General features: G+C 43.0%; 1 protein-coding gene across 1 annotated transcript in view; it reads left to right on the top strand.

The window, feature by feature from the left end:
• Window positions 1–14,663, top strand: part of adam12b (ADAM metallopeptidase domain 12b) — a gene marked incomplete at its 5' end in the record, with an annotated part of 64,243 nt that overhangs the window by 23,386 nt on the left and 26,194 nt on the right. The window contains 7 exons of the mRNA XM_079168977.1: window positions 5,499–5,577; window positions 7,951–8,027; window positions 8,759–8,948; window positions 9,925–9,990; window positions 10,700–10,771; window positions 11,347–11,516; window positions 12,165–12,249. Of these exons, the coding sequence (XP_079025103.1) occupies window positions 5,499–5,577; window positions 7,951–8,027; window positions 8,759–8,948; window positions 9,925–9,990; window positions 10,700–10,771; window positions 11,347–11,516; window positions 12,165–12,249 (739 nt within the window). The remainder of the gene's footprint in view (window positions 1–5,498; window positions 5,578–7,950; window positions 8,028–8,758; window positions 8,949–9,924; window positions 9,991–10,699; window positions 10,772–11,346; window positions 11,517–12,164; window positions 12,250–14,663) is intronic.

Raw genomic sequence — 14,663 nt, forward strand, 5'->3', positions numbered from 1 at the left:
GACTGGCCTGGATTCATGTGCAGGGTTCACTCGTACTGTACTGATGAGAGCATTTCTCCAAACTATCCCCTTTAAAGGGTGCGCTGGTAATATGACATCATGCGCTTTGTACGGTTACGAGGGAAAATAAGTTTTGTGCGGGAATCATTTTATGGTGTTAAATATTCCGGACGTGAAGGCCAACAGCTATGAAACGGTTCATTCTCTTAACGGCTCTGCTGTACGTCACTACCGTTAGCTGTTGTGGTTTGGTTGCCAACCAAAAAGGGGAAATAATAACATTAATTCAGCTTCAGTACAAGTTGCAATGTTTCACATCCACCAGACGATTTTTTAATCCTTGTTTTGCACCTGCAGCCTTCTAATGTCACCCGTATTCTGTTATCGATTCTTAAGACTTATTTAGACTCTATGGTAGTTAAAAGCAGTGCTCGTAAAAAGCAACGGGTGGTATAAGAAGAATATCTGGAAGCGTTTCCATCGCCGTGCTATAAAAGACAATAAACCACTTTAGAGATTTAAAGAAGATATGAGAGAAGGACGGCGTTCCCAGAGGAAAGAAATGGACTCATACTATCACATGCTTCAACAAATATCTGACAATTGATCCACAATCCCACGCTATGGACATATACTTCTATCTTAAGGCATTTCTCTTAGTCATACAGCCACCTCTCGCTGGTACAACCCTCTGTGGGTACCTGCAGTACATCAGCGTCTGTACTTCTGCTGTCTATTTCCCAACAGCCACTGATCAGAAGCCTCCTGTTCCCCAAGGAGAACAAGTACCTGACCTCACAGTTCCTCATATTACTTTCTGTCAACACCCACACATTACCCCCCCCCCCCCCCCCCCCCCCCCCCCCCACAGATAACAGGTCAAGCAGTCAGAAGGCAGATTATATGGTCAGTGATGTAGCTCAAATGGAAAAATGTCATTTGAATATGTTATCAAGCATTTTCAGTTTTCCCATGAATGCCTTCGTTTTTGAGTAAAACAGAGACAGCCCCCCCCCCACAGTAACTGTATTACTATACCATGATTCACTGCTGCAGAGGGCCGTGTTTCTCCCTCTGCAGTTTGTTTTACTGATGTGAAGTCCGAGGTGAAGGACACAGACTAAGACTGTTGTTTGGATGACTGTACCCGGTAGAAATTGCTATCTGTCGTCTTTCTTTCTCTAATGATCGGAATCGTATCCGTAACGCAACGTGTCGTCTGTTCCTTGGTGAACTCTCAGCAGAACGATTTAAAAGTCGTCTCTCTCAGGGACGTCTAACGAAGCAAAGAGGGATCTTCACTCATTAATGAGCAATCTCTGCCATGGTCAGTCAATATTTAAATAGGCTTGGCTGATCAGCCTGTTTGTTTGATATCGGTCTGCTGCCTGCAGGAGCGTTTATGTTTTCGTCTGCTCTCTCGTGGATGTGACTTTGTAGTGGAGGGACTCAGACGCCCGGTCAGCTGGTCTTTCTGTCCAATTCCACTGTGGTCCAGACTGAAGAATCTCCTCAAGTATAATATGGACAGCCGTGATTTTCCAGACATTCATGGGCCCCAGAGGATGTACACTAATGACTTTGGTGAACCACTGGCTGGCTTTTCCTCTAGCGCCGCCATGAGGTTTGCATGTTTGGTTAAAAGGGATACATCCCAACAACTGTTGGTTGGATTGACATGAAATCTGGTGCAGACATTCATTGTTCCAAGAGGATACATCTGCCTGCATTTGGTGTGAAATGGCTCGAAAACTATTTTATGGAATGCATGGAAACATGTTACCCAAAGGATGACTTGAGATAACTTTTGTTTTCCTTATGTTTAATATTGTGCCATCATCAGGTCCATTTTTTTTCCCCCAATACGTTGGTTTAAGAGCAAACACCTGTCAAAACTAATGACGTTCCCATTCGCCCCAACTGTGATCTGTACTAATTAGCAGATTATTCTAAGGCGTTAGAATGTATACCTGCTAAACCTTAGCATCTTAACGTCATTGAGAGCTCGTTAGTATAAACTGCCGTTAGCGTTAAGATCAAAGCACAGCTGTGCTTAAATACTGTCTCACAGAGCCGCTAGCGTAGCTTGACACAATAAACCTAGTTCAACACAGATAAAGGACACGAAAATACTGGGAAGCCCGTTACCAAACGGATTCCTTTTTGTATTTTCACAAGCTACAGTGATGTGGTTGTTACCCAGAGAAGCACAGATGTACTCGAGTTATCTTTGGCAGCCCGAGAAGCCGAGTGACTGAAGGCACTCCTCTAATTCTGGAGTTGAGGGGATTTTTGTGTTTCGCTCCCTCCACTCCTCCCTCCCTCCCTCATCTCCTTCCCTCCCTGCTTTTCTCTGGCTTCGCTGTCTTTGTACACTGCAGCGCGCCCGCTCGAGCCAAGCCTAAGCCGATAGGACACTGAGCTGTATGTAAATCAATTTGGAACGCCAGCCGTATGTGGAAATAGAATTAAACTTGTCAACCACACCTCTTTAGTTCCTCCTCTTTCTTTATCGCTCTTCCCTTCTGTAGTAGTGTGCTCTTTTTCAAGTTCGGCATACGGTACCGTACGTAGCAGCTATAGGAGGGCTTAGGGTTAGGCTCGTGGGGGAGAAGGGATTAAAAGAAATCACTGAAGTTAGCAGCCTTCAAAGGAAGCAGAGAGACTGCGAGAGGAGCCACATTCCTCTCAAATGGTTTCGTGCTCAAGGGGCTTTGTGTAATGGTGAATTATTACATGAGGCATGGAGTCACATGTATGTAAATGAGGCTCAGTGCTTTACATTTGCACAGAACACTGTACCTTTTTGAAAGGAAAAGGAGAGTTCGGTTTGATTTGTTCTTTTCAAATGAAACTCAACAACAGCAACAGACTGTAATGAGTTTTTTTTCTGCCTGGTCGCTGCTTTGTGATATTCATATCTGTGGCAGCCATTCATTGATTGTTGTGTCGGATGTTCTGTATGTCAGCTGTCCACTGATGCCAAGAGACAGAAAGGGAACAGGAACATTTGTTCATCTGAGACTATTAGTATAAATAGCAAATCATACTCCTAATTTTGTTCAAACAACATTAGCGCGGACAACACACGAGACTCTAAAGGACAATTTCGAAAGCTATTCATCTGGCTTTGAGAAAATAGTCAATAATTAATGCCCTGAATTAATTTTCAGAGCAATCCAATCAATTCTGAAGAGCAGTTTGATGATAAAGATGCTAAAAAAAGAGATGAGGGATTATTTTTTAAGAGAAATAACAGTGTTTTCTTACTCCCAGAGGCTCCATTAAAGAGCCCCTCATCCATCACAATTAACCTGGGCGACTATTAGTGAATCTTTAATTAGACGTGAGACTGTGTCTAATGAATCGCAACACACACGTAGGAGCATCGACTCGAGCTATTAGAGGAGCTTTATACATTTGACGAAAACGTTTTTTCAACATTTTTGGAAAAGAAAGTCAGAAAAGAATATACGTATATTTCATCTGCCATTCTCCATCTAAAAAGCATTAGAGTAGCTGCATGTTCCTCTTGACAAACACAGGGATGGAGGTGGGTAGGTGTTGCTAAGAATAGGTCGGTATAAGCACAGCAAAGTATTCTGGTATTCAGAGAGAAACGGCACCCTCGCCTTCCTCCTCCTCCAACCGGCTTTAGTGGTTAAACACGACCAACACGTCTCGGGTGCAGCGGGGATGACATTCTCTATCTGCTCTCAATGAAAATGTCAAATCTTGTTTAGAATACACTCAGGATAAAGTAAATCCAGGGCCTGTTTTTTAAAAGGTTGCAGCTCCGATATATTTCTCTCTCTATAGGGAGTCAGTAAAAAAGGCAAAGAGGGAACACGGTAGAGCTGCAAAGAAATGAGAACCAAGGGGTCCTTTCAAGCTGTGTGAGGTACACAACCCCACATCACAGAGCTAACAGGTAACCAGCCATGGCAAAGCAAACTCTTCTCAAACGCACAGTAAACCCTCATGGCCTCATGAAGCTGTGTACTCCTGCCAAGGAGTTGATTACGGGCCGATCCCATCATGTAAGAGCTGCAGCTCTAATACAGTGTGTGTGGTAGTACCGGGGGGGCCACGCTGCTCCCAAACGTGCCCTCAAAGTACAGCACGTGAGCTTCTGCGTTGGAATTACCGCTCAAATGACACAAATCCCGTCTTTACAGCAAACACATCCCGTATTAGAGCGTATTGAATTTGCCCTCCTTTCAACGACAAAAAAACATCACAGGTTTGCGCTGGTGTTTTTATGAAGTGGTTGTTTATCCGTGTCCCTTTTCAAACACTGCTTTTTGCAAGTTAAGTATAAAGATGCCTATTTGGGGATTTTTCCACTGAGCACACGCTTGCCTCTGATGTGTCATCCATTTTTAATGAGATATACCGGGCTCTTCAAAGTGATTACTGGCCGCCAGCTTATCAGATCGGTTTAAGAACTCGCTAATAGCCTGATAAGGCACATTAAAGCCATAATAAGTATTTAATGTAGTTAAATGTGGTCGGGCTCGGTCCGCGGAGGATCGATCCGTTTTTAAACGGGTCAGAGAAAATGAACTTTGAACGTACAGATAAGATTTGAAATGGTCCTGAAGTGTGTAAAAACGTACATTATTGGCTTAATCCACCCTCATCTAATTTGGTCCGTGCAAGCTGTGTGGGACATCAGAGCGCTGTGGGATATGAATGATTTCCGCTGTGATTTGGACAAACACTGCCTCCCAGTTTTTTAAAATCCTCTCCATCTCCTCCTCTGTCTTTAATGCATCTCGTGTTTTCTGCAGGAAAAAAAAGTCAGACAGTTTGTGACATCCTTCTGAAACGTTTTGTCTGCTTGTTTTATTGCTTTATGTTCATCTCTTGTGCTTTTTAAAAATATATCCATTTTGGACAGGAATCATGTCACATACAGAGTTACCTTCTCACTCCCTCTCTCTTTCTTACTCACACACACACACGCACATTCATGCGACCTGAGCTCATCCTGCCTGATGTCAGTGCGATTATGCAGCTGCAAGAGATGGGTGTTCCTGCTGCTCCTCTGCCAATGCTCGGGGTGGGGCTCACTGCGTCCATCTGCTCATGGCCCTTGGAGCAGAGAACCATCACACACACGCAGACACACAGTTTAAAATATGTCCACACACACACACACACACACACACATGTGCACCGCAAACCCACGTGCACGAAATAATTACCTCAGCAGGGATTCTACTCAGTCATTCAGAATGCCAGGGGATTCAAGGACACGTTCAATAAATTCACATCTCATACATTCACAGGAAAAGTCTCTCCTGGCCTCAGAATGCAAAGCATGTCGTCCACATTATCCCCCAACTTCTCACAAGCAACACTAAAAGAGTCGACTAAGGGTCGGGTTTTGTTAGTTGTCTTAAAAACAGACTTTTTTCACTTCAGATTCACAGTGTTGATAAAATACCTGGTTGTCTGATGTGTGTTTTCTCTCTCTCTCTCTCTCTTCTTAGGGGTCTCTTTGCAGGCCATTACACTGAGACACATTACCGGGAGGATGGAAGTGCAGTCACCGGTAGTCACAACTTCACGGTACGGTGACACTCAAGTGCGTCTGACATTTACGGTCGAGTTGACGTGCAGCCACGCTGTAAAAAAAGTGACCCTTTAAAAGTCATCACGAAGACAGATGTTCTTTTTTTACTTGTAGAGGATCGGTATTACAGATTATAATCTACGCTGAACCTGATGTAGGATTGAAAATAGATAGTTTATTTTGATTGTTTCTTATTCTCAGCTATAATGTCATCCGTGTGCATCTGGAAGCCGCTGGCCGTTGGTTGACCAGGACATCCATCCTGTGGCCTACTTCATGATAAGCTGTGTTTTATGCTGGCTGGTTTTCAGCCAACATTGCCATCAGGATTTCTTTATGGAATCCCCTTTTAGCAGCTGATCTATTCCGGAGTACTTTTGACTTTCTGTTCCATGTGCATGCGGGCCGCGTTAAGCAGGAGAGTGCCTGCTACTCTTGAAAATGAAGAAAAGATTGATGTTCAATTTGAGTTTTGAGTACTTATCGAAGCTATCCTAACTGTGCCACTGTGGCAGAACTGGTTCTGTGTTGTATGATGGAGGTATTTTCTATTTGAACTTAGGTTGAAAGCAGCCATTGGATAACGTTTCTGTGATTTATGACAGTGAAAAGCATTCTCTCTTTCTTTTTTTTTGACTTACTTAACATACTCTTTTGATCTTTTGCAGTTAAATTCAATCAGTGTTTAATTGAACGGTGGTGAGGACAGTTTGACGCTTACAACCTCAAAGAAATGTTTGGTAATTTGTCAATGGCTGACAGGTCTATTTCCCGCTAAAGTTATACAAACATTGTTTTCCACACTCTCTCTCTCGCTCGCCTTTAATCTTGAGTGGGAATGATGCTGCAAGCATTGCACCAGGCTGTCAAATAGACATACTGTATTGTCTTAGATAAGCTTTACGCAGCGGCACAATTTCACTACCTGCTGTCACTGAAGTGCAATCATCCGTGTGTTAATCACGGTGCAGTGGAAAGATGTGAAGAGGTAAATATACTCTGCCGTTTTATGAATTATCTGATAAGACGGAAGAATGTAAATATAGCGACTTTGCTGCATCTGCTCCAGCACACAAGTCAACACCTATAAGCTAAACCGGAGCGGGAAGTGATAATTATTCTTCCAACCTTAAAGCCACTTAAGGGGAAATATAACCGGATTGTAAGGGGTTAACGGAGATGTATTCCATCGCTGCTCTGCTTTGTGTAGCTTCAGGAAATCTAAAAAATGAGCATATAACTACATTATTTCCCTTGGAATGCATTCAGCTACTTTAAAAGTCACTGACACATAACTGAGGAAGACAATCACTCCCCCTGCCTGTGTTCTTGTATAAAAAGGTGAACTAATCTAGGTCAAGCATAGCCTAAGCACAGAGCCTTTGTAGCTGCTCTATTTTTACACTGAATGGAATGAATCTCCATTCCATCACTACCTGGCTCAGTAGCTTTGCACTGTACTGCAAAAAAAAAGAATTTTACCCCAAAGTATTTCCTCCCGCAGTTCAATATTTGAGATGAGAGACGGCCAGCGTAGGGACTAATGGCAGTTGATTTAAGAGGCCCGGAGTGCTTCTAGACAGTAAATGGAGGTGTGTGTTCCCTCTCAACGAGAGTCGCTTCCTCTGCTCTCCTTGTGCTCGGACAACTGTGTATTCAGTCCGACGAGCCTTAAATGTCCCCTTTTCCTTCTGCTAGACTACTCTGGCGGAATAATAAATGAAAAACAATTACCACTTTACTGTCCCCTCCCATCCGTCTCAGTTCTCCTGCTTCCCTTTGCAACTGTGTAGTTTGCTTTTATTTCAAAAAGGCCTGTCTGTATGGAGACGGATAGCAGGTAACAAGCAGCTTTTGTTTTGTCTTTTTTAAATATAGTACATATTCAATTATATTATCAAGCGGTTGAAGCTTTCTTTGCATAAAATATTTTCCGCTACAGTATGTACAGGCTTTTTTAAAGGGGACGTCTCATGAAAAACTCACTTTTTCATTGCTTGTCACATACATTTGAGTACCTGGCTCATTAGAATATAAATCCCCCCCCCCCATCTGAGTATCTCCACCCATGGCTTCAGATCTACCTTTGCAAATTAAAAGTGCATCGGATTTTTCTAGCGAGCCAATCAGAGCAGACGACTGGGCTTTTCCAGGAGGAGGAGGGGGGCTTAAAGAGACAGGCGCTAAAATACAGTGTTTCAGACGGAGCGTGAATACAGAGCATATTCAGACAGGCCGTATGAGAAAAATAATGTGTTTTTAAACATTAAATCATGTAACAATGTTCTTTTAGAAACCCAAAATACAAGTATGAACGTGAAAATGAACATGATATGTCCCTTTTTAAATACAAAATGTACCTCTTTTAGAATAACTGCTACTACCACGGGGAAGTGCAGGCACATCCAGACTCCGATGTCACCGTCAGCACCTGCACAGGCCTTCGGTAAGAAACATAACCATCATTTTGTATTCAAGCAGCATCTCAACGCTGCCCTTTAAGCGCTATTTGCCACTGCAATGTTTGTATTTACTTAAGTCACTGTGCACAGCAGCCCGTTGCTCTTTCGCCCCTTAAGCCCGCTGTCGGTAAGTTGGTGTGTGACTCGTAGGAATTGGTGGAAATGTCACGCCTCATTGTCTTCGTCCACAGAGGCATCCAGTTAATATCGTTTTGGCAGTAATTGGCTTCTTGCTGCTGCTAATGACCGCAATGTCATCTCCTACTTAATTATACAGCAAGGAAACATTTTTGGAAATAGAAAGTCTTTAGTTTGCCATTTTATCAACGCGATAGCTGACGAACTATTTAGGAATACTAATGATCTGGAAAAATGAGATTATTTCAGTGACAAAGTGCACATAAAGAAGGCTGATGTTTTATAATACTGAAGTACTTTGTGAATTTTATGGAGCTTTTGTGCATAAAGCCACGAGAAGCTCTAATGATCACAAGGCCAATGCTTAGAAGCTCTGTGGGGCTTGGCCCTGTTGTCGAAATACTCAAATAAAATCTTTTATAGTTTGACTTCAGTAAACGTGGGCCTGTAGAAAGAAAGTGCCACCTGACTTGTAGCATGTTCCATTAGACTGAGCCACATTCAGTGAAATTGTGGGTCTGGGTGATTGGTTATGCTTTCAGGCTTTGTTTTCAGACTTGCTCTGCTGTCTCTGCAGAGGCTTCATCGCACTTGAAAACAAGACATTCATCATTGAGCCGATATCTGGACATGACACCGGTGCCCACTCCATCTACCGGGTGGAAGAACTCACAATGACCCCAGGAGCCTGCGGCCATGGCTTCAACATGTCCTCTGTTGCCCCTGAAAACCACATCAAAAGCCCCTTTCAGTCCTTCCACACAAGGGTGAGATTTGTATTATGTTTTTTTTTTTTTTTTATTGCAAAAGCTGTGTTAGAGCTCTGGATATGTGGATATCACAGTCCAAAACTACATAGTCATCAACCTGAGCAGATTTCTTTTGCTGTATTTAATTGTCAAATGTTTTCTGAAGGGTGAGACTAACATTCACTAGATGAAAAATAAATGGGCGTTTGACCAAAGATCAGCAAATTGGCAAGTAGACCAGTTTGGATGAGTTCCCAGAGGGTGTTGCCATGAGCTTGACACATTTTATCTTCGCTTAGAGCCCAAAGTAGAGGGACCATGCAGGTTTGGCCAAGGATTTGCATAGAGCAGGTGCAGCATCCATCTGCCACTATTCCCAAGCATTAAAAACTCCATTTGAGTCAGGAAGTAAAACCTACCAACACGCAGTACTTAATGACCCCTGAGTAATATCTGGGCATTGCAATTTGAGAAGAGCATCAATTCTGCCTTAGCAGACGGGTTATTTGGGCAAAAAGATCGAAGAATATGGTCGTATGACCCGGCACGCTTTGTGTAATGTCCTGGGAAACGAGATAAAAATGCTGGTGGCTTAATAGTAGCTTTTAGGGAAACTTGCCTATTTATTCACTTTCTTGCCAAGAGTTAAATTGCACAATTACGTCTCATATCTGTATGTTAAATATGAATATACAGCTGACAGTCAATTGGCTATTTCCAAAAGTAACAAACTTGGCCTACCTGCAAATCTGAAGCTCACCAATTAAGTTTTTTTATTACAGAAGCTGGAGTGTAAAAAGTTGTGATTTATCTTGGCTATTAATGTAGGCCCACGCAAAGCGCTGGCACATCAATTGTGCTACTCTGCTATTTTCCAGTGCTTGAAAAAAGTACGCAGATATTAAGGAGGAATAAGTGGGCAAAAGTCCTTAAAAAACATTTTCTTTAACAAATCTTTCTTTCTAACATGCATCATTTCTGTTTGTTCCTTCAGCATAAAAGGCACGCTCAGAAGACAACCAAGTACGTTGAGCTGATCATTGTTGCAGACAACAGAGAGGTAATGCAACATTCCCAAATACAGTGTTTGAACAACAGACAACTACACACTGACGGCAGAGCAACCCTTCATGTTATAAGCAGAAGGAAATCAGCGTACGCTGTAGTAACTGTAGAGCGGGTCCCACTGGGGCTGCTGAATTAGGTCAGTGTGCAACAAGCAGTGTGGTCTTGTGGCAGAGGCTCCGTTTTGACAGGAAGTGCTGAACGATTCCCCAGCCGGCCGGACAGGAAACCGGAAAAAGCGGTGTGGACACAGAAGAGTCTCCCATAAGCACTGACAAGCTCATTGTGGGGTTTCCTCCTGGCGGCCCTCTGCTAAAAAAACAAAAGGATAGGGGATCAAGTACGTTGTTAAAGTCCAGCACCAACGCAGGTGGATACCCAGTAGGGTAGGAATAGTAAATCCGACTTTGCTGCAGTTTGGATCAAAAGCTCTGCCGGCTGTCAGATCTGCCAATACACCTGCTCCCTGCGGCCTTGCCATTTGTCTCTCTAACACTAGGAGATTTTTCTAGATCCAGATGGTCACAGCTTGACAAGCTGCCTAACACTCAGGAAAACGTATTGCCTTTGTGGGTGTCCTGTGTTCTTTCATGCTTTTTAGTTCTGAAAATGACTGTAATTACGGTGTCATTCACGTCCTCATCAGCGCCACTACTTCTGGGTGTAAATGCTCCTTTTTCATTACATTTTCTGTTTTTTTCCAGTTTCAGAAACAGGGGAGGGACGTGGAAAAGGTGAAACAGAGACTGGCAGAGATAGCCAATTACGTGGACAAGGTAGCACAACCTCTCCCCTTTTGCACAGAAGGGATAAATCACTTTATTTAAATAGAAATATTACTGGCGGCTGAGATTAATGGGTTGAATGTGTGATATATTAATATCCCACAAAAACAGCTGCTTTCAGTTTGTCCTAAACCTCTTCTAGCTATGGATATATAGCTAGCAGATGCAGTGGGCAGATGGATTTACTTAAGGGAAGCATAGATGAAGACATGAAGAATATGTGCACTGATCAAGTGAAAAACATAAAAAGAGACGCTCTCATTAATGCACGCAGGAACCTTCATTTAATAGGGACATGGATGTATAATAAGAACTGGATACCAGACCCCCAAGATGGAGCCTATTCAATCCAGTTGCTCGCCTGCCACATATGACAAAAAGTTGGAAGAAAGGCTTCCTGGTATCCAGTTCTTACTCTACCTCCGTGACTCAGGGCTGCCATATTAAGAAACCAAAGGTGAAAGTGTCTCACACATCTTTTTGGAAGTCTTTGATCATTCACGTAACCTAAACTCTATAGCTCCCCTGGCCTTTTCTATCCACACTGACTCCCTGCGTATCAACAGTTCTACAGGGCCCTGAACATCCGGGTGGCTCTGGTGGGTCTGGAGGTGTGGAGTGACTCTGATAAATGTCCCATCACCCAGGATCCCTTCTCCACCCTGCACGAGTTCCTAGATTGGAGGAAAGTCAAACTGCTGCCCCAGAAACCTCACGACAATGCTCAACTAATAAGGTGGGTATTGAGCCCAGTAATGTTATTGGTACACACGACAACCAACCCTTAAAGGGCCATTAGCTGCTATGTCACTTATAATTTACATCAGTGCTAACCATTTCCCAGAAGATACCATGGGTTTTTAATGCCCAGTCAGCCATTCTATCCCCATTATTTAACTAGACTATGTGGTTACCTGGAGGTTTATTTATTGTTTAATTGGATCCTCAGTAGCTGCCATCTTTGCAACAACTACTCCTCCTGGGCTCCATATCAGAATATACAGTAAATACACACCCTTACATGATTATACATCAAACCAAACGTCTGGCAATAAAAAGATTAAAATGATAATACAATCACAACTCAAAGATCTTATCTTGTTTATTGCCTTCGCAAATACCCACTTATGTAAAATATGGCTCCGTATATTACTTCCAGAGTGTAGATAATAATATGGTTGTTTTAAAACTATATTGTATTTCCAAACATCTGAACCTGGTAGGAAGTTGGTGTAAACCTTATTGGAAAACCAGCTTCAATAAACACTTTGCGGGGTGACAAGCTAAAAGAAATGCACAACAGCTGTTATAGTGCTGTAGATCTGAGCTCTTTTCTCGTACGATGTGTTTTATCTCCTTCCCACCCTGCTTCTGTCCTTTGCAGCGGGGTTTACTTCCAGGGCACCACCATTGGCATGGCGCCCATTATGAGCATGTGCACAGTGGAGCAGTCCGGAGGCATTGTCATGGTGAGTATAAAAAAAATCTTCTTGCTGCTCCCACCCTCCTCTTCCCTTATGTAGCCAGATTGTATCAGTGTAGACATTGTTCAGATTCAGCAGGCTAACACAATCCAGACACAAAAGGTGTTTTTTTTACTGTTTGCTGGCAGGAAGTCATGCTTTTAAACCTAATAATATTTGTGCTGGCACTCCCTCAACATTCACGGCCTCATCATCGCCACAAAGGAATATGTAAAAAAAATATACTATCAGAGGGATACGCACCCCCCTTTCTGAGGTCATTTGAAGTCGTCCCATCATTCCATCATGCTCTCTAAACGGCTCGGTGGGGCCGAGAGCTAAATCAAAGGCCACATCGTTTGAACAAAATCACATTTACATTTTTATTAGATGTGATAAATTGTTTATACCAGCTCTTACAGAGCCCACATTTTATTATTTTTTTACACTCAACTGTGCGTCACCCCTGGTACACAAAATGATTATACGTAGTAAATTAGCTGCCTGTCGGGTGCCTGATGTAGCACTTGATACCCTTGCCAAATCACAAAGTGGATATCAGCCCAGTGCCGATGCACCAAGTCCAGATGTGTACCCCCCCCCCCCCATTAATAGATATGTTTTCTGTTGGCCATGGCATCTCCAGATGTTTGTCTTCCCCATTACTTACAGATAGCAGATGGTTTGGCCCGAGATTAAAGGGCCATGTAACCAGTTAGAGGGCGGCCAGATGAGATGAACCATTTCTCAAACCTTACACCGCCATGTGTTAATCAGCCTCAAGTCCTTTATCTGGTCCACATGTTCCTCCAGTGTAAACGACATAATGTTACTTATTTTGCCATTAAACTCACTTTAGAGTCTTTAAAATGTGAATGGTTTGGTTTAAACTGTAACAGCGAACAATATCCCCTTTTTTTATGCGGCATTCTGCAGGGAGTTACTTTCTCATGTGGTCGGAAAAATGATCAGAAAGATTATCTGAGCGTTTCTTGTAACCGACACTATCAAATGCTCACTATCACCACAATGGCTGAATAGCTGCTTCAAAAGAAATGACTGTGGCCTCTAAGGGTTTCATCCATTTCTGCTGACTCTGATATAACTTTATTTTTGTGAGGAGGCACTCAACTATGAATTGCACACGCACACACACACACACACACACACACACATAGAGACACGCGCTGATAAACATGACAGCAGCAGAGGAAGAAGTTTTCCCATCCCTCTTGTTAGAAGGCGGAGTGCATCTCCCCACGACGCTGCTCTGTAATCAGAGTAGAAAATAGCTCGACTTGCCCTCAACTTTGACTTATGACCCAGTTTTCAAAGGAAGCATGTGATTTTCTCACGGTGGAAACATTTGAATACTGCAGTAAGATATACTGAAGCTACGTGGGAGAGAGGTTACCAGGTTTGCGGAATCGTGCACGTTATTGAGAGTGTAGCATATAACCAACATGCCACCAGTTAAACAGCATGTATCTGTCGTAAGGCTGGAACATGCTTTTCTGGTCTAAAGTACAGGGGGGGGGGGGGGGGGCTACTCACAGTCACAGATGTCTGTGTATGGATTAAGATAACCGGCTGCTGACAGCAGCTTCATATGTGCCGTGCGTACATGAGATTGGTATCATTCTTCTGAATGTGAAGAAGCAAAATGTCACAATAATGTCAATCTCACAAAAAAGATAAGAATCTGTGGGAAATGTGTGCAAAAATCACACGTAAAGTGTGTTTAACTGTATTCCACTGTTACGTATTAAACACTTTAACGCCTCATTTTGTGTACTTTTAATTACAATTTGTTCACATTAATTGATCCAAACAGCAGTATGTAGCTGATGACACACAATGATCATTTTATCACGAGTCGATTCTAGTGGAAGTTGATGTGGTACTGTAATTATGTCATTCATCCTTATCTGTTTGTCCCTTTTCCAGTCTCACCTTGGCATACACACACACACACACACACACACACACACACACACAGAACTACATTGACTTCCTTTCTCAGTCACCCTTCAAACTCCCCCGTCTCTCCTCCCGACCCGTCTGACTGCAAACTTCCACCTCTCACTCGTCATTCTCCATCTCCGGCTGGGAAAAAAAGGGCAGTTTTCTTGCTTATCAATGCAGCAGCGAGTCACACGGAGCTAGGTTTGTGGAGCCTACTGCAGCCGCTGTCTCTACTAGCAGCGGCTATGATTGGGTCTGCAGGGGTAATGGAATGGCAGATGAATTCAGGCCTCCGTGAGGAGAATGAGTAATAGAAGAATGATGAGGTGGCAGATTAGACAGTTACCCAACTGTTTTGGGAATCTGCTGCTTAAAAATCGTCTTCTTTGAGTTTTCTTTTTTTCCCTTTTCTCTTCTCTTCTGTTTTTTTTTGTGGGTAACAGTGCACTTCAGTA

Source organism: Pholis gunnellus (assembly GCF_910591455.1).
Source record: "Pholis gunnellus genome assembly, chromosome: 11".
In the NCBI taxonomy this organism is placed as follows: Eukaryota; Metazoa; Chordata; class Actinopteri; order Perciformes; family Pholidae; genus Pholis; species Pholis gunnellus.